At 53.3% G+C, this 23,948-nt stretch overlaps 1 protein-coding gene across 4 annotated transcripts; it reads right to left on the bottom strand.

Moving 5' to 3' along the window:
* Positions 1-3,801: 3,801 nt before the first annotated feature.
* On the bottom strand, positions 3,802-23,582 carry Znf316 (zinc finger protein 316). Of its 4 annotated transcripts, XM_052754355.1 has the most exons (9): positions 23,449-23,582; positions 21,050-21,303; positions 20,486-20,564; positions 18,466-18,637; positions 17,729-18,105; positions 17,484-17,575; positions 16,759-16,885; positions 16,201-16,314; positions 3,802-8,832 (listed from the first exon to the last, which is right to left on the bottom strand). In XM_052754355.1, the coding sequence occupies exons 4-9, from the start codon at positions 18,477-18,479 to the stop codon at positions 6,497-6,499; spliced, it is 3,060 nt and encodes a 1,019-aa protein (XP_052610315.1). In that variant the 5' UTR covers positions 18,480-18,637; positions 20,486-20,564; positions 21,050-21,303; positions 23,449-23,582; the 3' UTR covers positions 3,802-6,496. The 4 variants fall into 4 exon arrangements, with proteins under 4 accessions (XP_052610315.1, XP_052610313.1, XP_052610314.1 ...); XM_052754353.1 differs by lacking the exon at positions 20,486-20,564; XM_052754354.1 differs by lacking the exons at positions 20,486-20,564; positions 23,449-23,582 and adding an exon at positions 22,985-23,388.
* Between the last annotated feature and the right edge of the window lie 366 nt (positions 23,583-23,948).

Raw genomic sequence — 23,948 nt, forward strand, 5'->3', positions numbered from 1 at the left:
GCTCTCCTGTCATTGGCCTGTAAAGTTATTTTCCTGTGTGTATGGGTGTGCACATGTCTGTGGATGCCCAAGACAACTTCAAGTGTCATCCTTCAGATAATGTCTCCCTTGTTTGCTGAGATGGTGTCACCAACAGGCCTGGAGTTTATCAAGTAAACTAGGCTGGCCCAGCATGTCTCGGGAGCCACCTGTCTCCAGCTCCCCATTGCTTAGATTACAAGTGCCCTTGATTGTATTTTGTACATGGATTCTGGGGATGGAACCCGAGGCATCATGCATGTGCATCAGGAACTTTACCAACAGCCATCCACCACCATAGCTGGTTCACATGGTTCTGGGTATCAAACTCAGAGCCTGATGATGATGGTCAGGCAGGCACTTGACCAACTGAGGCCTTGTTTTATTGTTTGTTTTGAGATACAAGTGTTTTCGTTGTAGCCCTGACAGGCCTTGAACTCATTGTGATCCTCCTGCCTTAATCTCCCAAGTGTGGGAATACAGATGTGAGCCACCATGACCAGCTTGACTTGTGAAATTAACTTTTGGAAACAGACATCAGCTCTACTTCCATTTTCTAATACATTAAGTTTTGTTTGGGATACAAACTTGCACATAGATCACTGCTTACATTTGGCAATATGTGATGTGATGTAAGGATCTAATTTTGTTTACTTTCAGATCATTATCCTGGTAACCCATAACTTTTGAACAATTTATCCGTTGTACAGAATACCACATTATTTATATATAAGACTCATATATCTCCTATTTTGTCGCTTAGCATGCCCCACTCCCCATGTCTTTGTATAATTCTGAGTATGCTATGTAACAAAAATTTAAAGTCTGGTAGGTGGTTTAGTTTGGTATTGGAACAAAAAGTTGGTAGTATATTTGTTGAGATGGTATCTACAGCAAGGCATGGTGGTGTGTGCCTGTAATTCCAGCACTTGGAAGATAGAGGCAGGACAAGAGGTTCAGGCCAGCCTGGAGTAGATAGCCACATGCACAGTTTCCCACAATTGTTGCATAACTTGATGACACAATACACATTTGTGTGTGTGTAGTGGTGTGTGCATGTGGAGGTCCCAGGTGGATACTTGGTGTCTCTCCTTCATCACTACTTTATTTTCTGAGACAAGGGCTCACTGGACCTGAAGCTTATAGATGTGTGTCTAATTGGCTGGCCAGTGAGCTTAAGGATCCACCTGTCTCTACTCACAACCCCCATGATGGGTTACAGGCATGTATCATCATGCCCAGCCTTTTTGTTTTGTTTTTGTTTTTCAAAGCAGGGTTTCTCTGTGTAACATTCCTGGATGCCCTGGAACTCGCTTTGTAGACCAGGCTAGCCTCAAACTCACAGATATCCGCCTGTCTCTGCTTCCTGAGTGCTGGGATTAAAGGTGTGTGCCACTGCCGCCTGGCTTCCATGCCCAGCTTTTTACATGAATTTCAGAGATGAGCACCCAGGTCCTCCTGCTTGAGACCACTTAACTGACTGAGCCACCTCCTCAACCCACAGTACACATTTAAAGAAAAAGCAAAGATACCCTACCACCTGGACCGTGGCGTTTGAGCCTTGGATTTGCCCTTTCTTTGTTCCTGTCATCTCTCACTCTACCTAATTGTGATCCAACTCTAGCCAGGAAGTCATATGACTGCCCCCAAAAAAATTATGACAAGCTTTATAGAATGCCGCTTAAACAAAATGAAATGTACAAGGAAATTTCACCACATGGATAACTATGAAAAATAAATTGGGTGGAAGAGATATCTCAGTATCTAAGCCACTTGCCCTTCAAGTAGAACAGAGTTCAAGTCCTCAGAACCCATACAAATGCAAGGAGCATGCGGTGGTCCACCTGTAAGGCAGAGATGAGATCCACAGCAGGTTGGCTAGTCAAAATAGTTTAGAGAGCTCTGGATTTGATTGAGAGACCCTGCCTCAATGAATAATGTGGGAGAGTGATCACAGATGATTCCAGACATCAATTTCTGGATTACACATGCACACTAACCCAAATGTGCAACTGCAAACATGGAAACATACATGCTCACACATGAAAGTAAAAAAAAATCCATCCATTGGATCTTTTAAAAAGTTCATTTATTTTATTTGTATGTGTGTGCACACTTGAGTGTATATATGTGCAACCACATGGACAGAAGCCTGTGGAAAGCAGATTTTCGGGTCCTTTGGAACTGGAGTCACACGTTGTTAACTACCACGTGATTGCTGGGCATTGAACTGCTCTGTTAACAGCTGAGCATCTCCCCAGCCCCCTCTGCTGGATTTAAAGTTTATGATGCTTGTGAAAATTATGGGCTAACCAACGTAGGCTTGTTGCCACCACCTGAAGCTGGAGATGGCATAGATGCATTAACAGTGTGGACACAGGATTACTGAGCAGGTGAAGCACTTTAGGAAAGAGTGTATGATAACAGACAGGCACTAAAGAACCTGAACTGGGGTCTTACAAAGGCTGTTCCTTTCTAGTCAGCCTTTTAGAGAAACACATTCAAGGTTCTTGGGCAATAGCTCAGTTGATGAAGTACTTGCCATACAAACACGAATCTGAGTTTGTTCCCAGTACCTCCTAGGGCTGATGAGATAGGATCCCTGGAGTTCACTAGCCTGCCAGCAAATTGGTGAGCTCTAGTCAGAGACCCTGTCTCAAAAAATAAGGTGGAGAGTAACTTGGGGAAATACCTAACATCAGCCTCCAGCCTGCATACACATGTGCGTGCATGCAAACATTTTCATATACATATGCAATTTTTTAATTTTTTTTTTTGTGTCTGAACCATGTATGCAGGAGCCCTCAGAGGTCAGAAGAGGAGTCAGATCACCTAAAACCAGAGTTACAGATGACTGTGAGCCATGTGGGTGCTGCGAACTGAACTTGGTTCCTCTAGAAGAGGAACCAGTGCTCCTAACAGAGCTGTCTATCCAGCCCCACATATTAAAAACAACAAAAAACAGCCAGGCGGTGGTGACGCACGCCTTTAATCCCAGCACTCGGGAGGCAGAGGCAGATGAATCTCTGTGAGGCCAGCCTGGTCTACAGAGGGAGATCCAGGACAGGCACCAAAACTACGCAGAGAAACCCTGTCTGGGGGGAAAAAAAAAAACCCACGAGGCACACATTCTAATGTGAAATTGTTGAAAACTGTATCTGGAATGGGGAAAAGTAGATAGGAATATGGATGAAGCAAATTCTCATAAGTAGTTCTGTTGCTTTTATTTATGTGCATGGGTGCTCTGTCCGTGCACCATATACATTCTCTGTGCCTGCAGAGCCGGAAGGAGTTGCAGACAGTTGTGAGCTGCCATGTGGTTGCTGGAATGGGATGCAGGTCCTCTGGAAGAGCAGACAGTGCTCTTAACTGCTGAGCCATTTCTCCAGCCTCCTGGAGTTTTGTTGTTGTTGTTTGGTTGGTTTTTTTTTTGGTTTTTTTTTGGTTTTTTTTTTTTTTAGACAACTCACAAAATATCCCATTTCACTCTGGAACTTAGAATGTGAGAGACCTTCCTACCTGCCTCCCAAGTATTATGATATAGGCATATGTCACCATGTACAACTCTACATGGTACATGGGAAAAAAGCAAGTTGCTGAACAGTATATTCTTATTCTGAACCATTTCCATATAGACACGTGCATAAGAACAGAGGAGTTGGATGAGATGAGTGTTGTCAGGGAGATGAAGATGAACTTGATGTTTTCATACTGTTGGAGGCTTTACAATTCATATCTAACTTAAAATGTGGGGAAAATCATGAACAAGATAAAACTTTGATATAACTTAAAATCTAAAACCACTTTATTATATAAGCAGCCAATTGGAGGGAGGGATGGAGGGAAGGACACACAGAGACAGAGAGCAGTGTCTAAAGAGATCAAGTAGAAAAATACATAGAAAGGCTGAGAAAACAGGGACGAGAGAAAAATGAAAAGAGAGGTAGGTAGAGTGAGAGAGTGTCCAGGCATAATGATCCTCCAAATGTCACCTTTGGTTGGTCACATTTCACAGGTCACTGGAGCTCCACCCCTCCCCTTTATTTTGGCAATTATAGCATTGGGAATTCCCTCCCCCACAACATAAAAACCCCAGCTGCACAATCAGTGGTGAGCTTTATCAAGGAATTGCTTGGCCTTTCTTGGTAGACTAAGAACTGAGTGGTTATTCATCTTTATGTCTTATGAAGGAAGCATCTACCTCCTAAGAGTCTGGGGTATTTTTTTTGTTTGTTTGAGGTAGTCTCTATGTAGCCTAGGCTGGCCTCAAGCTCATGGAGCTGAAAATGATCCTGAACTCATGATCCTCCTGGCTCCACCTCCCAAATGCAGAGATGACAAGATTGTACCACTATGTCTGGTTTATGGAGTTCTACTGGGCAAGCAAGGTACCAACTGAGCTACATTCCCCTGCCCAGCCTGCTTGTTTAATGAAGATACTAGTTTCCATTCTGATGCCTCAAATCATATCTGCATATTTTTCAAATCCATTGGGAAAAGATCCTATCACAGAGACTGAATAAGAAAAGCCATCTTAAGGGGAGTTGTTTAGGAACTCTTGGGGTGGTCATGGCTTTGTGGATTTGGGGTAGGTGAACCTCATAGCACTGGGGTCCTTGAGAAAAGGCCAACGCAGGGGGCTACACTCTGAGAAAGGAGACCAGATCCTCTCTTTAAACCTGAAAGGTTAGCCAAGTTAATTCCAGTCATGTCCCACGTGTGTTGTTCCAATTTATGGCAGTGTGAGGCGTCTCAGCAAGATTTGGTGGGCACAGGGCAAATTCATGATATGCCATGCAAGAATCAATTCTGGTTTCTCAGAAGAGAAGTCAGAAAGGAGATGGGCCTCGCAGCGTGAGCATCCCTGAGGGACACTATGGTGGGGCAAAAGCAGAGTCCAGTCCCAAAGCTTGTTTCTCCATCTTTATTGAAGCTGGGTCCTCCTGCCCACAGCAGAGGGGCAGGGTGGAAACCGCTGGGGACTAGGAGGGATGGGGATGGTGCCCTCCCAGCCCACCCTGCCCTGGCTTTTTCTGAAGTTCATGTCCCAGAAGACATGGGAAGAGCATTTAAAAATTGGACAGAGAGGCCACTGCTGAGCAATCAGGACCCATGCCTTCCTACTCCACCTCACCTGGTCAGGCTAAGTTCTGACCATCACCACCCCAGCTCTTCTCCCACCCATGGACTACCCACCCAGCACCTAGCAGCCTGCATGTTAGCTCTTGGGCCCCAAGGGCATATCTACACTACAACAAAGGATCTAGGTCTAAAAGGGAATGCAGGGTGGGTGGAAATCTCACTTCTTTAGCTCCCAGTCACTCTGGCCCAGAATTCAGGGAGGGTGGGAGGGGCTTGCATGAGCCACACCTCAGATGCCAACAGTCCAGGCTGTGCAAGGGCGCTGTGAGCTCCGGTCCGTGTGATGCCTTAAGTGGACAACCACTGTGTAAGCCATCAATCCCTCTGTAAGCCACGGACCCAGCTGTGGCAGAAACACTACCTGCTTCTACTGCAGGGTGATTACAGAAGCAGAGTTAAGAGGCTTGCAGAGGATGTAGGGCCCTTATTATAAGCTGAGGGGGAAGGTTCCTGGACCCACCCCAGGGTTGTGAAAGGCTGAGCACAGGGCTCCGCAGCCACCTGCTGCAGCGGAGGGCGCTGCTAGGGAACTAGTCTGGAGACTAGGTCTGGAGGAGCCCACAGGAGGCACTCCAAAGACGTCCATGTGTGCCACTTGCAGCCACTAGAGAACCAACAAGCTTAGAGGGGATACCAATACCCAAACCCTCCTTGTAGCCAGTGCTCCACAGACCCGTGTTTAGGGGTTGGAGTAAGGATTTTCAAATAAGGCTTCCAACTCCACGGGGACCTAGCCAACATTTGCAACCTGGCTACCCATTTGGTATCTTGCTTTTTTAACTCCTCACCACAGTCTTCCCGCCATACAAAAGATGAAAATAAATACCCACAGTTGACAGAACAAAAGCTTTACCTGTTCGCACCTTCGTCCCCCTCCCCCGATTCTAGGGAGGCTCCTGCAGCGAACCATGTTCTTAAAACTTACTGGACACACTCAAGTGACCGGAAGACGGTCCCCGAATCTCCTAGGGAGAATGGGAAGAAGCCAAACCCACCCAGAAACCCAGATGCAGAGGAGAGCAGCCGGATGATCTCTCTTGCCCTCTCCCGATGCTAAAAGCTTCCCTTCGCTGCCAGAAAGCCGGGTGACAGACTCCTAAGCTGGGCTCTACGGGCCACCTGAATCCCTGAATCGGAATCCGTGATGGACGAATTGGCCTTGCCCGCTATCCCTGAAGCAAAGATCCAGGGATGCGGCACTTTTGATCAGGGTGGCGGCCCGTGCGCGCCCAAGCGCGAGATCTGAAGCTCGGGGCGATGAAGCCCAGGGGCACCCAAAATTGGGCATTCTCAGCCCGCCGAGGGAGCGGGGAAGCGCCGCGCGCTTCGACCAGCCTCACAGGACGCTCTCCTCGTAGGCGCCCGAGGGCCCAGCGAACACGGCGGGATCGGAACCGAAGCTGGTTCCGCCGGCGAACTCGAGCAGCGTTCCGGACCCGGAGCCCGAGCCCGGTGGCGGCGGAGGCGGCGTTGCCTTGGCAGGTGCCGGGGCCTTAGCGGCGGTGTTCTGCGCCTGCGCGCCCGCCTGCCCGCGGTGCGTCTTCATGTGAGTGAGCAGGTGCGAGCTCTGCGAGAAGCGCCGGCCGCAGTTGGCGCAGGCGTACGGCCGCTCCCCCGTATGCGTGCGCTGGTGAGTCACGAGCACCGATCGCTGAGAGAACCGCTTGCCGCACTCTGGGCAGGGAAAGGGCCGCTCGCCGGTGTGGCCGCGCCGGTGCTTGGCGAGGTTGGAGCGCTGCGCGAAGCCGCGGCCGCAGTCGGCGCAGCGGAACGGCTTCTCGCCCGTGTGCGTGCGGCGGTGGCGCTTGAAGTCCGAGCTGTGGCCGAAGCCCTTGCCGCAGTCAGGGCAGCGGTGCGGCTTCTCCTCGGCGTGCGCCCACTGGTGCCGCGTCAGCGCCGCGCTCTGCCCGAAGCGCCGGCCGCACTCGCCGCAGGCATAGGGCCGCTCGCCGGTGTGCGCCCGCCCGTGCGCCGTGAGGTGGGCGCGCCGGCTGAAGCCCGCGCCGCACACGCCGCACACGAACGGCTTCTCGCCCGTGTGGCCGCGCACGTGCGCCGCAAGGTGCGAGCCGCGGGCGAAGCGAGCGCCGCACTCCGGGCACGGGAAGGGCCGCTCGCCCGTGTGCGTGCGCCGGTGGCGCGCCAGGTGCGAGCCGTAGACGAAGCTTTTGCCGCAGTCGGCGCAGCGGTGCGGCCGTTCGCCCGCATGGTAGCGCTGGTGCTTGGCCAGCGCCGCGCGCCGCCCGAACGTCTTGCCGCAGTCGGAGCAGATCCACGGGCTCTCCTCCTCCGCCAGCGCGGCGGGCGCCGGCTCCGCCAGCAGCGACCCGACGGCGGGCGCGAACGCGCGCAGGCCACCATCCGCCCCGACTCCGGAGCCCGCGCTGCGGCGAAACGGGTCACAAGCCAACCCCGCGCCCTCCAGAGCCAGCGGGGCGCCCAGGGGGGCGGGGAGATGGCGCCCATCAGCCTGCAGCCGTTCAGAGAACTCGGGGAACCCCAGTATGGGGAAGCCGTCCGGATGCAGCCAAGACTTGGGGTGCATGGGAAAATGGAAGCCGAGCGGGTGCGAGGAAGGCCCTTCGCCCCCGCTCAGGCCATTGCCCATCTCACGGAACCGTCTGTCTGGCTCAGGGTCCTTCTTGCTGTCGGGGACAGTCGCCTCTGCCGCCGCAGCTACCACCTCGTCCTCTCTGGCTTCAGCCTGGGTGTCTCCATCTGCCACCCCAGGCACGGGCTCTTCGATCTCCTCGGGCCTGGCCTCCAGTTCCTCCGGCTCCGCTGTGGCTACAGATGCGACTGCCATCTCCATCTCGTGGGGGGCCATCCCCGTGCCATCGCCGCTGCTGGGTTCCGTGCAGCCGCCGCGCCGGTGCCGCTGGAAGTCAGCGCGCAGGCGGAAAGCCTGGCCGCAGTCCGGGCAGCAGTGAGGACGATCAGCGGTGTGCACAGCCTGGTGGCGGGCGAGCGCTGAGCTCTGGCTGAAGCTCCGGCCGCAGTGGAGGCACGGGTAGGGCCTCTCGCCCGTGTGCGTGCGCTGGTGGGTCACCAAGTAGGAGCGCCGCCCGAAGCCCGCACCGCAGAAGACGCAGCGGTAGGGCCGCTCGCCCGTGTGGATGCGCCGGTGTGTCACCAAGTGCGACTTGTAAACGAAGCGTTTGCCGCAGTCCGGGCACGGGAAGGGCTTCTCGCCGGTGTGAGTGCGCTGGTGGATGGCCAGGTGTGAACGGTACACAAAGCCCTTGCCACACTCCTCGCAGCCGAAGGGCTTGACGGCCGCGTGGTAACGCTGGTGCTTGGCCAGGCGCGAACGGTGCGGGAATACTTTGCCGCACACATCGCAAGTGGTCTCTGGATGTCCGATAGGAACAGCCACTGCGGGAAATGCCCAGGGAGCCAGAAAGTTCTCCCCAGGTTCCCGGCTGGACAGAAAATGTTTAGCCTCAACCTCCTCGGCCAGGATCCCGAGGCTGCCTGGATTGGGTATCCAACCCTCTGAAGTCTGAGCCGAATCTGAGTCATCAGGGCCCCAAGTCCCAGGCACGTCCCCCACACCATAGGCAGCAGACCACAGCCCTGGGGGCTCGTTCTCTTCCTCTGCCATCTCAGCAAGGAAGTCCTCATCATCTTCCTCTTCATGGTCCTCTATGTCATCGTTCCAGAACCAGGCTCCTGAAAGGTGAAAAGACAAGAGGATGATGGGACAGGAGCTTAGCAAGGACATTGCCCTAAAATCTATGGAACAGACCTGCTTTGGTCAAGTGTGAGGTGGTGCATGCCATAGCCAATACTGGCCAGCTCCAAGGCAGGAAAGCCGCTGGTTTCCCCCCAGTTAAGGACTTCATGGAGGCCCAACATACACACCTGGCCAAGAAAGCCAGGGTCCCTCTAGAACTTGCCACTCTGTGGAGGACGGGAGACCGCATAGTGGGTAGTGTATCAACAGGTTCTTGTGCACAGAAAAAGGCACTGGGGTGAAACCCGGGGCACTGCAGTCCCCAGGCACCCAGCATGGTACATCCAGCCATGTGCTCTGCCTGAAGGACCCGCCTCTGTGAAGTCTACTCCTCAGCATTTCTCCCTCTCCTTGCCTGTACCAGTGGCCAGGGAGTTCTCGTCTACTCTAGTTAGCAGACACAGGACCGGCTAGCCAGGGAAGAGCCTGTGAGCTCTCGCTTTTAAGAGGCCCCAGGAGCTGAGCCCGTGGGGTCTTGACTTCCTTTTCCACTGTGAGGTCACCCCCGGCTCTGCTTTTCTGAACTCTGCATTTGGGAAACTCTAGGCCAGCTGAGACTGTCTGTGTACTGTGAGCACCCCTGGGACTTTCTGAAACTGACCCCTTCCACTGAGATGCACCCTGACTCATTCTTCTGCCCATCCTGGGGATTGTGTGGGCTCTGGAATCAAGTCTGTAAGGCCTCCTTGTTCAGGAAATGAGCATGTAGACGGTGCCACCATGGTACACCCAGGAGACATGGGGACACTGCCTGGACCACAGTGCTCCCAGGTGTTCAGGGCATCTATGTGCCTCTCTTGGTCATCATGCCCACCTTAGCTCTCAGCAGCTGGAGGGCTGAGCTCCCACCTACTTGATTCTGAGGGCAAAGGTCTGGCCCATTTAGACTGCCAGTGGCCTGGGTGAGCCTGGACCACAGAAGCCAGTGTCTGGGTATGGTGATAATTTTATTTGTGCTGAAATGTGATTTTATTTGTATGTTACTAAATAAAGTTGCCTGGGGGGGTCAGAGCTAATAGCAAGCCACTTGGCAGAAGTCTGGCAGTGGTAGCACACACCCTTAATCCCAATCACGTGACAGGCAGATCTCTGTGTGTCCAAGGATACAACCAGCATGGAGACACACGCCTTTAATCTCAATACCAACCATAGAGACCTGGAGGTCTGTATAAACAGGCAATGATGAGGAGGTCATGTGGTTAGGTTTACAACCAATGAGAAGGCAGAACAGAAAGTCAATACACAGGAAGTAGGTCTCTTTCTCAGGGGAAGGACGGCAGCGGGTGGTAAGAAGGTGATCTCGGTCTCAGCTCTCAGCTGCTGCTCTCCGACCTCTGGGGCTTTTAACTCTGCATTTGGCTCTGTGTTTCTTATTTAATAAAACCGTTCAGAATTACATCTACATCTGGGAGAGCCTGGACCACAGAAGCCGGGGTATGGATCAGAAAGTCTCAAAAACCAGAGCTGGCTTCTCATGTCAAGTCCTGCACCCTATCATCCCTAGTTCTGCATATGAGATGTCAGTTCACAGGGGGAAACAGCATAGTGCCACGTACATGAAGCCAGAGAGAACTGTGAGGGCCTAACGTGCTGCTGTTCATACAAAAAGATAAGAAAATAGGTCACTTTATTTTTGCTTACTCTGTAACACTGTTTCCCACGATTCTAGTAAATGTATAATTTAGAAGTTTTAGATGGAAAAATTGCTTAAGCTGAGTTTACCTCCAGCTGCCAACATGGCCACCAGGGTGACAAGAAGTGTCAGAAAGAGGCCCTGTTGCTGGCTGGATGCCCTTCTTTGTTCAGCTAGAACTTCCCAAACCTGGGAAGGCAGGAGCAGCCCTAGGGCAGGGAGAAGCTGGCTGACAATCAGCAAGACATTCCCTAGGCTCTGGTGAGAGGCTTAAGTGGTTTTTAACTAGAGCCCTGTAAGTCAGGGGCAGCTGATGCTGAAGAGCAAATACAATCCCCTGGATCTCTGAGCCAGCCTGTGACTCTCCAGGGTCTAGTTCTGCCAGGAGCTGAGAGAGTAGGCTGGCACTTGCCCAGAGTCTGGGACCAGCAGGACCATCTGCCGTCTTAACGGACTAGCCCCTGCACCTGACTCCACCACACGAAGCTCTGTAGGGCGGACAATCCTGAAAGAGGCCTGCGGGATCTCACTGCTACCTCTGGAGTTGGCATGACCACTGCTCAACAAGCACAAGACCTGTGCTAAGCTCAGTGATGTGATGGAGGCCAACACCGACGCACGGGGCAGAACCAACCCCTTAGTCCTGGAGAAGTCAGCTGGCTCCATCCCAAGGTGAGACCTTAACGTCACTGGGCTTCCGGGAGAGAACCCCAAGGGAGACCAGCTTTGGTTCCTCATTCCCTGCTTCAAGGCGTTTGCTCCAAGTTTAGAGGGCATAGCTGTGGAGTGTGCCGTCTCAGGGAATAGCCACTCCACTGGCAGACTTGACCCAGAGCTGAAGTCTCTGTTAGTCTCAATCAGGCCTGCTGTGAGTCTTGACTCTCAAACCTGGAGGGTGTGGTGTGTTCCTTAACAGCTAGAAGGCAGTGGGAGGGGCAGCAATTCAACAGGTGACCCAGAGGGCCAAACCCAGACTCACAGGGAATAAAGTCAGGACAGGGGCTGCCTTGCACCTCACGTTTCCTGCAGAAGTCTGACCATGGGTGAAGGGGGATTAAGTAGGCCTCCAGGAAGAGGCAGGGACTCAAGGCCAACTGTCTAGCCAAATTACACAGCATTGCCACAGGGACATCTATACAACCCATGTCCTGAGCTGGAGACACCCGGACTCTGGTGAAACAGGTTTCCTGCTCACCACAGGGAAAGATGAGAGGAGCTGATGGAGGGGGAGCATGAACAAAGGATTCTGAGGGCCAAGGTAGTAAGTTAAAACCCTCAGGACCGGGCTGTCACCAGTTCCCATTTCTACAAATATCGCTCTTTATCATAGTGGCTATTGGTGTGAGTCCTAGAGGTTTGTCCCTTTGAAGCATAATACTGGGAATTTATAAGCTCAAAACTAGCTTATTCCACTGCGCTCCACCCTAGAGGATCTCCCATAGCTGATGTCCCCAATCTGCTGGATTCCCCAAGGGCTGCATGGGCCAAGCTGGGCCCTTTAACCAGGATCCTTTACTCCAGAGACCTGAGCAGGCCAGTCCCCTCCAAGGCTACAGGCTGGGGCGCTGGCTGTCTTGGAGGCAACCTGTCAGCAGTTGTAGAGAACCAGGGATCCTGACAAGGCATGGCTGGCACAGAGGTCCCCAGTCAAGATGCCATTTTCTTTCCATTGACAACCTGAGGTCCCCAAGTAATATCTGTACCTGTCTTCATGCTCCCCCATCATCTCCTCCACCTAGACACAAAACTGAAGATGAGCTCAGAGTTCCTTCCCTTTTTGGGGAGAGCCCCCAAGGAAGGAGGCATACCAAAAGGAAGTGCCAAGTCTATGGATGTTGGCAGCCTCAGTGAGGGCTTCCAGGGAGGTGTCTGAACTGCAGCCTGGGAAAGCAGCCAGCTTCTACACTGGCATCTGTCCTCTAAGCCAAGCTCTGTCCATGCTAACAGGTCTGGAAACAGGGGCCCTTCTCTTGGGATGGGCACTGGGCTGCCCCCATTGCTGGTGAATGGCCCTATAAAAGACTAGCAACTCTTTGGCCTTGATATCTTCATGGGTGATGTATGGATTCAACACCAAGGCCCGAGTATTAAGAGGAGCCAAGGCCTGCCTTTGTCACAGGGATTTAGGAGGAGTAAGCATTCCCTCATCCCATCAGAGCCTCCAGCACTTGAATACCTATCAGCCCCTTTGCCCCAGATGCTAAGAAGTCAGCCTCTCTGCCAGATGTTCCCTTACTTCTCTTATACCTGCACTAGGCCCAGGGACCTAGGGAACGACAGGGCTAAGCCCCTTGTGCCCTGGCTAGGACTAGAGGACTGTACTACCCAGGTTTCCTCTAGGACATAGCTAAGTGAAACTCCACCAAGAGACCCTCGAAGGTCCCCAGTTGTTCACAGCTGTGTGCCAGCCCCTGCCTGCTAGGAGTGTTCATGCACTGCCCCTGGCTGAGAGACCTCTCCCCTTGTCACTCTCCCTGTCCTGTGCTCATCTCTGCGTAGCTGAACTACTAGGTGACTGACAGCTGCCGTGTGTCCCCAGATGGATGCAACTGTCCGCATGCTGGCAGTATGCACTTTGAGATCACTTGGGGCTCCAGACCCCTGGCTGTGCTTACTTACTCAGTGCCTCTCAAACTACATCGCCATCTGTTAAACATCAGTGTTTAAGCTGGTTCAGTTCTCGGTGTTGTGTTTCCTTTCTGTCCTTCACTTTCAGAAAAGGGGCTGGGAAGGTGGCTTGGTTAGCACTTGCCACACAAGTACAAACACCTGAGTTCCATTCCCAGCACCCATGTGAGAAGCCTGATGTGATAGTGTGTGCTTGTAATCCAAGAATAGGGAAAGCAAAGTTGGACAGACTCCTGGGACTTGCTGGCCAGCCAGCCTAATCATCAAGCCCCAGACTGCAGTGAGAAACCAAGTCTCAACCAGGGGACAGCTCCTGTGTTGACTTCTGGCCTCCGTGCACACCTGTCCACACATACCAAGAAAGGAAAGGGGGTAGAGACTGCAGCAGAGGGAGTGGGGACTGCCCCCGCAGGGCCAGGCACTGCTCTGGCCAGCACAGCTTCTGGAGTGTGCCCAAAAATCGAGTGTTAGGGGAGGGATCAGGGAGGACCCGTCTCAGAGCAAAAGGCCAGGCGCATGCAGACACCGAGAACCAGGGCAGTAGCCACTCGGGGCATGCCTTCTCCAGTGTGTTCTCTGCTTCTGTACAGAATGGAGGCAGGAAACGGGGTTAAGCCAGGGGCAGGGATCTCTCCAGGACCACATGGCGTGTTGATAAGGACCCAGGACCCTGGGGTAGAGGCTGGGTCAGAAGGACACTGTGGAGTGAAGAGTTGAAGGTGGTGGTCAGGGTTGCTGGGATACCTAGAGCACAGGCTGAAGGGAAAGTGGGACTCTGAGTAATCATATAGAAGATGGCAACACCTGGGTGAAGGAATGTGGCCGGGAGCCCACATATCGTGTACAGCTGAACTTAACAAGGGGCAGAGGAGAGGAAATTAGTGTCTTGTCTTACAAGACTAATTTAGAAGTCCAGATGGCCAGCCTTGGGACAGTTAGTGTCTGTCCTGCCAGACTCAAGCACTCTCAGTTCCCAGCTGCCACTGCTGGGCAGAGACGAAGGAAAGGCACGCAGACTGAGAAGGAAGGCAGACACTCAAGCACTGGCTGCCCTCAGAAGGAGGACCTGAGGGCTTCGCTCCGCCAGAGCCCCTCCCTGACCCTGCCATCTGTATCCCCTCCTGGCAGTCGTGTGACACATCAAAGACACGCTCTGGGGGGCTGGGGAGATAGCTCAGTGCGCCAAGTGTTTGCCATGCAGGTATGACAACCTGGGTTGAAATCCCTGGAGCCAAGGAAAAGCCAGGCACAGTAGCATGAGTCAAACCCAGGACCCTATGAGGGACAAAAGAATCCCTGAAAACTCACAAGCCAGCTAGCGGGACTTTGCAGTGTTGGGTAATAAAGGCACCCCTTCTCAAACAAGGTAGAACTTGAGGACTGATGCCCAAGACCGTCCTCTGACCTCACACATAAACGGTTTTTAGTTTGTTTGCTTGTTTGATTTTTTTTTTTTTTCTTGAGACAGGGCCTCACTATGTAGCCCTGGCTGGCATCAAACTCAAACCCATTTGCCTGCCTTTGCTTCCTGAGTCCTGGGCTTAAGATAAAATGTTTTAGAAGATGTTCATGGGTCCTGTACCAACTGATAGTCCGCAGGCAGGGCCAGGCTGAGAGACATCTCAGGCCACCCGCCTCAACACCATGGCTTGTCACAGAAGGCACAGAGCCACTGGCCTAGTTAACCAGTCCTCTCAAAGAGATTTCAAACCCCATCCAGGTACACAGCCCCATAGCACCTGTCATGTGGTGTCACCTGCACGGAAAAGGACCAGGCTCTTTCCCAGGACCCTTCAAGAGAATAGAACATGAGGGCACATCTTGAACCTGCACTCAAGAGGCTGGCCAGTGTTGGCCTGTTCTCTCTAGGTGGTTTTTCTGAATGTGTGAATGAATGAAACACACCTCCCACTTGGGTCCTCAAGAAACACTCGTCTGAAAGGAGGCTGAAGAGTTCTTACTGCCCCTCGCTGAACTGCTGTGAGGGCTCACAGGCATGAGTGAGGGTTGCTGTCTTCTCATTTTAATATACATCTATGATAACTCCAGATTAGTTCACTGTTCCACCCTGAGCTAACAACACCCCAATCCCAAGAGGGACACCTCCAGGCAAGGGCCTCCGTCTCTCCAAAGTCCTAGTGAGACTCAGACCCCACAGCATATTCAATGTGACTAGGAGCCCAGCATGCTCAGGCTGGAATCTATGGGTTTAGTTCATTCTCCATATGAATGAAGTGGGGCTCGGGGAGTTGAACAGGCAGAGCCTGAGCCAGTGTGGGGCACCCAGAGAAGTCCACATTTCAATGTATGGAAATTTTCATTTTCCATACACATCACCTCAGAACTCCCCCGGAACCTTTAAACCGCTCACACAGGTCAGAACCTGAAGACCTGAGTTAAATCCCAAACTCGCACATATAAAAACAAAACAAAACTGGCAGGACACTCATTGGAGGGGCAGAGATGGAGCTCCGGAGGGTGAGGTCCCAGAGCTCACTGGCCAGCCAGCCTACTCAATTGGTGAGCCTCGGATAGCAGTAATACCCTGTCTCAAAAAACAAGCTGGATGGCTCTGGAGGAAGTGGACGGACTGAGGGACTTCTACCTTATGAAGAAATGGCCAAATGGGTGGGGAAGCCAGAAAACTGGTCAGTCTGTGTGTGGAAAGCCACACTGACAGTCTGGTAGGTTTCTGTGCCAGCTTGACAAGTCCCCTCACTTATAGAAAAGTGAAAACAAAACGAAAAACCTCACAGATTCCAAGATGGGAACAACAGTAACCACCTAAGGTTCACTTAAGGTCTATCCCCTGGACCTCGGTGAAGCAGGACCATGAAGACTCAGGAGGTGACAGCAGGGGCCAGCACACAGCAGCCTCCCTCACAGCTACTCCGGACCCCAAAACATGAGCATTAGCATCATCAGGGACGCAGAGGGACCAGGTACAGGTCTGCAGAGGGCTTGCCTGGGTAAAAGTTCAAGTAGGACACGGCTCTGAGCAATCACGCTAGCAGAATCCCCTCAAGACTCGTCTCTCACTCACCCGTGTAGACGCCGGTGACAATGTCTCCCTCCTCAGGATGGGGGCTGTCTGGGACCCAAGGTTCTTCTCCTTGTTCAAGGTGGAAAATCAGATCCGGCTTGGGGATTGGGTATCCTACCCAAGAGAGGGAAAGATAGTAACTGTATATGGGTGGCTGTCCCAGTGGGCCCCAGGCTATCCCTGTCCACACTCAAATCCTCTGCTCTCGACCCTTCCAGGACCAGCCCTCCCCACGACCTCTGCTCTGAGAGATCCTAAAGTCCATTCCTGGAAGCCTTGCCTTCCACGGCCGCTCTCCTCCTTCCATACCCCACCCCATACATCGTCACCTGTAGGATACCCACACTTTCTCCTCCCACCTAGAGGTTTCTAGGGCTGTGCAGTTAAGAGGCCAGAGTGGCCCACCAGCTTCATAGCATATCTTCACCTGGTTCGGACCCCTAAACCCAGAGGCAAAAATGGGCTGACTGCTCCAAAACCCAGGAGCTCAAGAAGCACTCCCTTGGACAGCTAAGCCCCCATCGCCCGCACAGCATACTGCCTCGGGGTCCTCCTTACCCAGGGAGACCAGGATCCCATAGTTCTCCTGCATGACTTCCCGGTAGAGGTCCCGCTGGTCCACATCCAGCCTCTCCCACTCCTCCAAAGAGAAGTACACAGCCACATCTTCAAAAGTCACCAGCCCCTGAAGAACATAGAGCCCCAGGAGAAAAGCTGAGGGGACGCCCTGCCTCCAATACCCATGCCAGATAAGGTTAGAACATATAGTGGGGACACAGCCTAGCACCCCATTATTGATGGGTCCACATGTGCCCAGATGATACTGCTGTCCCTCAGGCCTCTCGGCCTGTGACAGGGACCCATCTCTTATCCATCAAACTCAGAGAGGGCAGAAGCCCTAGCTACTATGGCCCCTCCGATGTCACAGAGACCAGTCCCAGCAAATACCTTGGCCACATCAACAGGTTAGGGATGGACAGCTGGTACCAACTAAACTGAGTGTGGGTACTGATGTCGGACCTCACAGCAGAAAAACAGACCCTAGGAAGGGGATAGTCATCCTAGAAGACTCCAACTTGACTTGGGGATAGGATGGGGGCAGCCATGCCCAGTAACAGTTGAGTGGGAGGTAACCAGAGTACTCAGAACAACGTAATGGCCTGGAAAGGGACAGAGACCTGGGAAAACAGAACCACATAAACCCTGGGACTGGGAGCCAGAGCCACAACACAAAGAGGGCTCAAGACCACAGCTGACCAGTGCATACACAGAGGGCAGTTCACCTGCGTCAGGAAATGCTCATCATCTTCCTCTTCCTCCTCTTCCTCTGGGTCTTCGTCCTGAATAGTAGGAGACACTCGGGAGGCCTGCAGGGCTGAGAGGAAGATGGCTTAGGGCCAGTGGTACCTGGCTGGCAAACAGGATGGGGCTCCCGGCTACTCCCATCCTTCGGACCCAGGTCCAGTCTCAGCTCCATGGTCCCCCAGCCTACTCCTTCCCCCAGCAGCAGCGGGGTCCTTGTCCTTACCTTCTCCTTGAAGAGCTGGCGACTTCACATCACCACCATTGCTAAGCTGCTCCTGGGTCCCCAAGCTCAGACTCTGCTCCTCTGCCAGCACCTCCTCCACACTGTCGGCATCGGCATCATCGGCATCATCGGCGCCGTCCTCTGAGCTGGCCTCCGCCTCCGCCTCCTGTACCTGTGTGGCCACTTCCTCCTCCTCCACCACTACCTCTTCGGCCTGCTCCCCCTCTGCCTCCTCTCCCCCCTTCTCATCCTCATCCTCCTCTTCAGGGTCTGCATCGCATTCTGACCCGTCTTCGGCAGGCTCCAGGTGGGTAGCTGGGGATTCTGGAGTAGTGTGAAGGGCAGCCATCGTCCCTAGGAGAGAGCCTCCGCGTGGCCTGAAACACAGAGGCGCTTCGAGGGGGAGGCCACAAGGGCTGAGGGAGGACCGTGTTCTGTCTGTTATCTCGGGCTGTGCAACTGGCAGGTGGTTTACCCAGAGAGACCACCCAAAGGGCTCCTCCCCACAATCCTCTGGGCCATAGCTTCTGCTCTCTCATCAGCAGCCATGTGTCTAGTGTGAGCAGCAACCTACTCGTGGGTAAGTCACCCATTATCCCAACCCATCGATCCTCCAGGACCAGGAGAAGCATGGAATGCAGCCAACAGAGCCCCCAGCGACCCATGTTTACTGCTGAGTGACTGTAACCTACAAGGGGTAGCCTGTCCCACACAGAACGCCAACACAAGCAGCTTACCCCGCCCTCAGCATACATGAGCCAGTTCAGGCCCACACACTGTCGGACCACTGGCACCTACGCCGCTGCAGGTGGCTAGGTGTGCGGCGCAGGGCTGGAGAAGTATCTTTGTTTCGTCTCTTCAGGGGAAAGGAGAGAGTGCCCATCGGTCAACGAGCTCTCAGGCCCCCTCCTGTGAGTCAAAGGAGAGACAGGGCCATGAGCAGGCTCCACTCTGCTACCTATCTTTATCTGACTCTCTCAGCCAGTCAGGGAGGCGGGGGTCCAGCTCATCACTAGGGCCAGCACAGCTGACATGACACTCCTTCAAATGCAAGGGTCAGAGACTAAGAACGGCTGAGATGTCAGCACCTCAGAGGCTCACAGCGTCCTACTCACCCAGCGATTCCACAGACTCAGTCCAGCTGTACCTGGCCTGGAGCCTAGAGCCACGGACTGAAGGGGATGGCATCAGGGATCCTACAGCCACTAATCTAGCCTATGTCTACAAAGAACCAGCCCAGTGAATCTCAAGGGCTGGGCAGTCATGTTTTCTTTTCTATTATATTGTATTTATTTGTGGAGTAGAGGTGCATGCCATGGCAAATGTGTGGAGGCTGGGGGGCAACTTGAAGGAGTCAGTTCTCTTTCCACCCCATTGGGTCTCGGGGATCGAACTCAGGCCATCAGACTTGGCAGCGGGTGCCGTTAGCTGTGGTTTTCACCAATTCATTCCTATGGCTCTTTCCGCCATCATGTCACTCAGTACCTGCGCTGTAAGTATCTCAAATCTGAATGGGAACATTTTCAAAAGCAGGGCAGGCCACCCCAGCATGCTGAATTCCAAAAAGATCCTGAAATGCCAGGCCACACCAGACACTGGAGCCACCTCAGTGGACAGCATTGCCCCAGGATGCTTAAAACCAGACTGTGGCAGGTAAAGATGCCCAGGGCCATGAGAACAGTCAGAACACTGTGCCTGGTATTCCCAGGGACACACCTGAGCACCCTACTCGGGCCAGGCTCACCTATATCCATTTACCTTTCTGTTCAGACATCTGCTTTCAAACCTATGCTCTGGGGGCTAGAGAGCTGGCTCAGCAGTTAGAAGCACTGGCTGCTCTTCTAGAGGACCTGGGTCAATTCCCAGAATCCACATGGTAGCTCAAAATCATCTGTAACTCCAGTTCCAGGGGATCCTAGGCCCTTTGCTGCCCTCTGTGGACACCAGACATACGGGTAGTACACAAGACATACAAGGAGGCAAAACACTTACACACGTAAAATTAAAAAAGGGTTTTAATTAAAATCTACACTTTGGTACTGGGGAGGTAGCTCAGTCTGTAATGTGCTTGCTTTGCATGAATGAAAACCAGAGTTTGCTCTCCTGAATGTAAAAGCTGGGCATGACAGTGCACGCCTATAATCCCAGCACTGTGGAGACAGGGACTGGAGGTTCCAATGTGGCCAACTCAGTGAGCTCCAGTGAAGGGCCCTGCCTCAAAAAAAAAAGGTGGACAGCAATTGAAGACACCTAGCATGCATGACTTCTGGCCTCCACATACATTCATACACACCTGCACACACATAAACATGGACACACTCCACACACTACAAAAGTAAACAAATGAGCAGTCAAAAACAAAACAAAAAGAATCCCATTCTTTAGCAGCTAGAACTCTCTGAGCATCCCTGCCAGTGCCAACCCCCCAAATCCAAGGGCTGGGACTCCTGACATCCACAGTCCCCTCTGTTGTGACTGTCTGTCCCCCCAGCACTGTCTCAAACTAGATTCTGAAGCACAGCATCAAAGACTGAAGCCACAAACCTAGGTCTAAGAGAACCACCTGAGCCCTCCAGGGCTCTTTGGTGTTGGAAGATGCCTGAAGGGTAAACACACACACACACACACACACACACACACACACACACACACACGCCTTGTGCTATCCTGGCCAGCACTCAGGGTCACCAAGAACACTTAGGGAGAGATTTCCAACCACCACCCACCTCAGACCTACTAGAGAAGGACTTTGCTTACTCAGGCCTAAGGCTGTCGATTCAAGCTGAGCCCAGACACCCACAGAACTAACTCAGACTTCCTCAGGCCAGACTGTTGTCTGTAAGGATCCAAGAAAAGAAGAAAGCTGGGGCTGGGAAGTCAATTCAGTTAGTCAAAGTGCTCGGCGATACAAGCAGCTGTGGGGAGGGGAGAGGAAAAAAAGGCTGAGTACAGCACTGTCGATCTATAAACCCAGCCCTGGGCAGAGCTGGCCAGGAAACCAGGATTGGTAAGCTCCAGAGAGACACTGCCTCAAATAATATGGTGGAAAGTGACTATACCAACCTCTGTCATCCACATGCACATTTGTGTATAAGTGTGCACAGAAGCACACATAAAACTGTGTACATACACTATACACAAGGAAGAGGAGGAGGAGGAGGAGGAAGAGGAGGAGGAGGAGGAGGAGGAAGAGGCAGCCCATCTTGGCTACATCCACATTTTCTTTACTGAAGAGTATTCAACAGAAGGATGATGAAGAGTCTGCATTTTCTTCCCCCCGGACCCCTATGCCAGACACACAGTAGTCATTTCAGTACTTACTGAAGACATGGCCCGAAGATCTATAGTTAATGACATGGACATCGGTTTGTTTTCCATTGTTGTTTTTTTCAAATCGGTGTCAGGGCTCAACTGTCACACTCCACAACAGGCCAACCACAGACTGAGGGAAGGGTACATCAAACTAAAATCCACCTCAGAAGCAGTGGAGAGCCTCTGCCTCCAAAGAGGACAGTGGGTAAAATCAAATCCATGCATTAGCCTGGTGATGGTTACTGCTGCACACTTGACAGGATCTGGAACCACAGAAGAGAGACCCATCTGGGATGTCTGTAAGGGAGTTTCTAGATCAGGTTCATTGGGATGGGAAGATCCTCTCTGAATGTGGGTGACACTATCCCCTGAGCTAGGGTCTTGGACTGAATAAAAAGGAGCCAGCAAGCTGAGCGCCAGCATCCATCACTCTGCTTCCTGATTGTGGATACAATATGACCAGCTGCCTCAAGTAATGGCCGCTGTGTCTTTCCCATCATGATGGTCTGTACCTTTAAACTGTGAGCCTAAGCAAAAGCTTCCTCACTTAAGTTGCTTCTTGTCAGGCCTGAGCAAGGAGAAATAAACGATTAAAAGCTTCCAAGAGCCAGGTGGTGGTGGTGCGCGCCTTTAATCCCAGCACTCAGGAGACAGGGCCAGGCGGATCTGTGAGTTCAAGGCCAGCCTGGTCTACAGAGCGAGATCCAGGACAGGCACCAAAACTACACAAAGAAACCCTGTCTTGACAAACAAAACAAAACAAAAGCCTCTAAGGTTACCAAGAGGTGGTGTACACTTTCAATCTCAGCACTTGGGAGGCAGAGGCAGGCGAATCTCCGAGAGTTTGAGGCCAGCCTGGTCTATAGAGCAAGTTGCAGGACAGCCAGGGCTACACAGAGAAACTCTGTCTTGAAAAACAAAAAACTACAACAATAACAACAACAAATCCTCCAAAGTTAGCAGTCCATGGGAAGACAGGGCAGAAGCCAAGAAAAGGCCAATGCTCCAGGTGCCCTGACCCAGGATTCAGAACAAAAGTTCTGAAAACCAGTCTGACCAGAGGTAGGTCAGTTCATATTCTTACAACTCAGGCCTTAGGGGCTCCCCGCCTCCTTGGATATTTCCCCCCAACACCCCCCTCCCCTCCAGTCAATCAATCCCTAGAAAGTCTTTCTCCTCACTTCCCCTTGACCTCCCATCCTAGATCAGAATGCAGAGTCAAGTTCATGGCTTCATCATGCAAAACCCCTGGGTCACTCCTAACCCTTAGGGCAATACGCTGCAGATACAGAATGGGGTGGGGCCCTGTCCATAAAAAGAAGGTGTGCAAAGACACATGGTAAAGTTTGAAAAATTAGGAACTCCAGAGAAGTCCCAAATCCAGAGGAACCCACGTGAAGGAACATACTTGTGTGTTCGTGCACATGCGTGCACACTTCTAGTGACCTTCATTCCTGCTCAGTGGCACCCACTGACTTCAAGGCCCTTCAGGACTTTTTGTCCAGGATGTCTTTCCCTGTTCACTACAATCCTCTCCATCTGCCGAGTTTCCGTAGCCCCTACTCTCCAGGGTTGCTCCTGGAAGCCATCCAAGACATCCCAGATCAGGCTCCTAGCTAGCCCTCCAAGACCGGCCAGTAGCTACTGAACTAAAACAAAGTGCCGATGCCACCCACTGAGGCTGAGCAGGTGAGCTGATCCTCGATGGTTCCTGCATCTCCTCTTTCCCTCCTTGTGTCCACATGAGGCACCCTAGATTCCAACAACCCGAGGGATGAGTTCCCCCACCCACATCGGGGGGCAACAGATTTAGCAGATAGGAACCCAGTCAGCCTCCATTTGCAAACGAGACAAACTGGACCGCGGCCCCCCAATGTCACAAAGCCAGCTTTAGGGCTCCAACACAGGGTGCTTCCCTCCTCTCCCTCCCTCTAGAGCGGTTACCTAGGATCCATCTCATGCTTGGGCAGGAGTGGTGACAGCCCTCCTTGGAAGGTGTCTCCGGGGAGTGGGGGCGGTCCCCGCCCAGCTCCCGCCCCTGAGCTGAAGGAGGCGGTGCTGGCACCTTCCAAAGGTGCAATGTATGTCGTCTCCGGCCCGCCCCCTCCCACGCTGGAGTCTATGACTCTGGGGCTGGGGGGTGGGGGGTGGGGGGAGTGTCAAGCCATCCGTGACGTGACGCGCAGGCCCAGGCCAGTATTGGGGGACTTAGGGGCCTGGAAGATCCAGCTCGTGCAACTGCAGCTCCGACCCCTCCAAACACAGGCCGCGGAGACCCGCGATCGCCCCACGATCCTCCAAGGCCTCCAGAGCTGGGGCATCCAGGACGGCCAGGCTCGCCGCCGCCACCGCCCCCAGCGCGCGCGTCCCGCCCGCGCGCACCTGCCGCGTCCGCGCGCCCCACTCACCGCGCGCGCGCCCGGGGCCCAACCAAGCCGGAGCGAGACACGGACTCGGGGGCGGGGGGCTGTGACCACCGGGGACCCCCCCGCACTACACAAAGTGACGGCCGCGAGCTGCGCGACGGCGGAGGAGGCGGTGGCGCGTGGGCACCGGAAGTGCCGCCCGCCGGCCCCGCCTTGCCCGCGCCCACGGGGGGGCACTTCCGGTCATGGGGCGTCACGGAGCTCTGGGTGCAGACAGGGGGGCTGCCGCGTCGCACCCCCATGTGCGTGAAGGATGCTCGTGGCTACCCATGATGAGCATCCATGGACTACCTGCTCCTCTCCCCTGCAAGAGATCCCTGCCCACCCCCTTGGAGATGCCCACGAGCCCTAGCGAGCATCCCTTCCTTCCAGACCACGGCCTAGGTCCACTGCGGTGCGTGTCAGGACGTGTCCGGAGCCCGTCCCCTGTCCACAGGACCCTCCCTGGATCTTACGATGGCGGAGAAGGTGGTGACCCCTTG

The sequence above is a fragment of the Peromyscus californicus genome, unplaced genomic scaffold, assembly GCF_007827085.1.
Source record: "Peromyscus californicus insignis strain IS unplaced genomic scaffold, ASM782708v3 Scaffold_2__1_contigs__length_46816999, whole genome shotgun sequence".
Classification (NCBI taxonomy): Eukaryota; Metazoa; Chordata; class Mammalia; order Rodentia; family Cricetidae; genus Peromyscus; species Peromyscus californicus.

Bases quoted from the DNA above. Each gene is read 5' to 3' on its own strand.
- Znf316 (XM_052754356.1), bottom strand. The intron at 17,576-17,728 runs GTAAGGACAAGG...TCTTCCTCTCAG, and splicing joins GCCAGCTCTTCAAGGAGAAG to CCCTGCAGGCCTCCCGAGTG. The intron at 16,886-17,483 runs GTGAACTGCCCT...TATGTTCTTCAG, and splicing joins ATGAGCATTTCCTGACGCAG to GGGCTGGTGACTTTTGAAGA.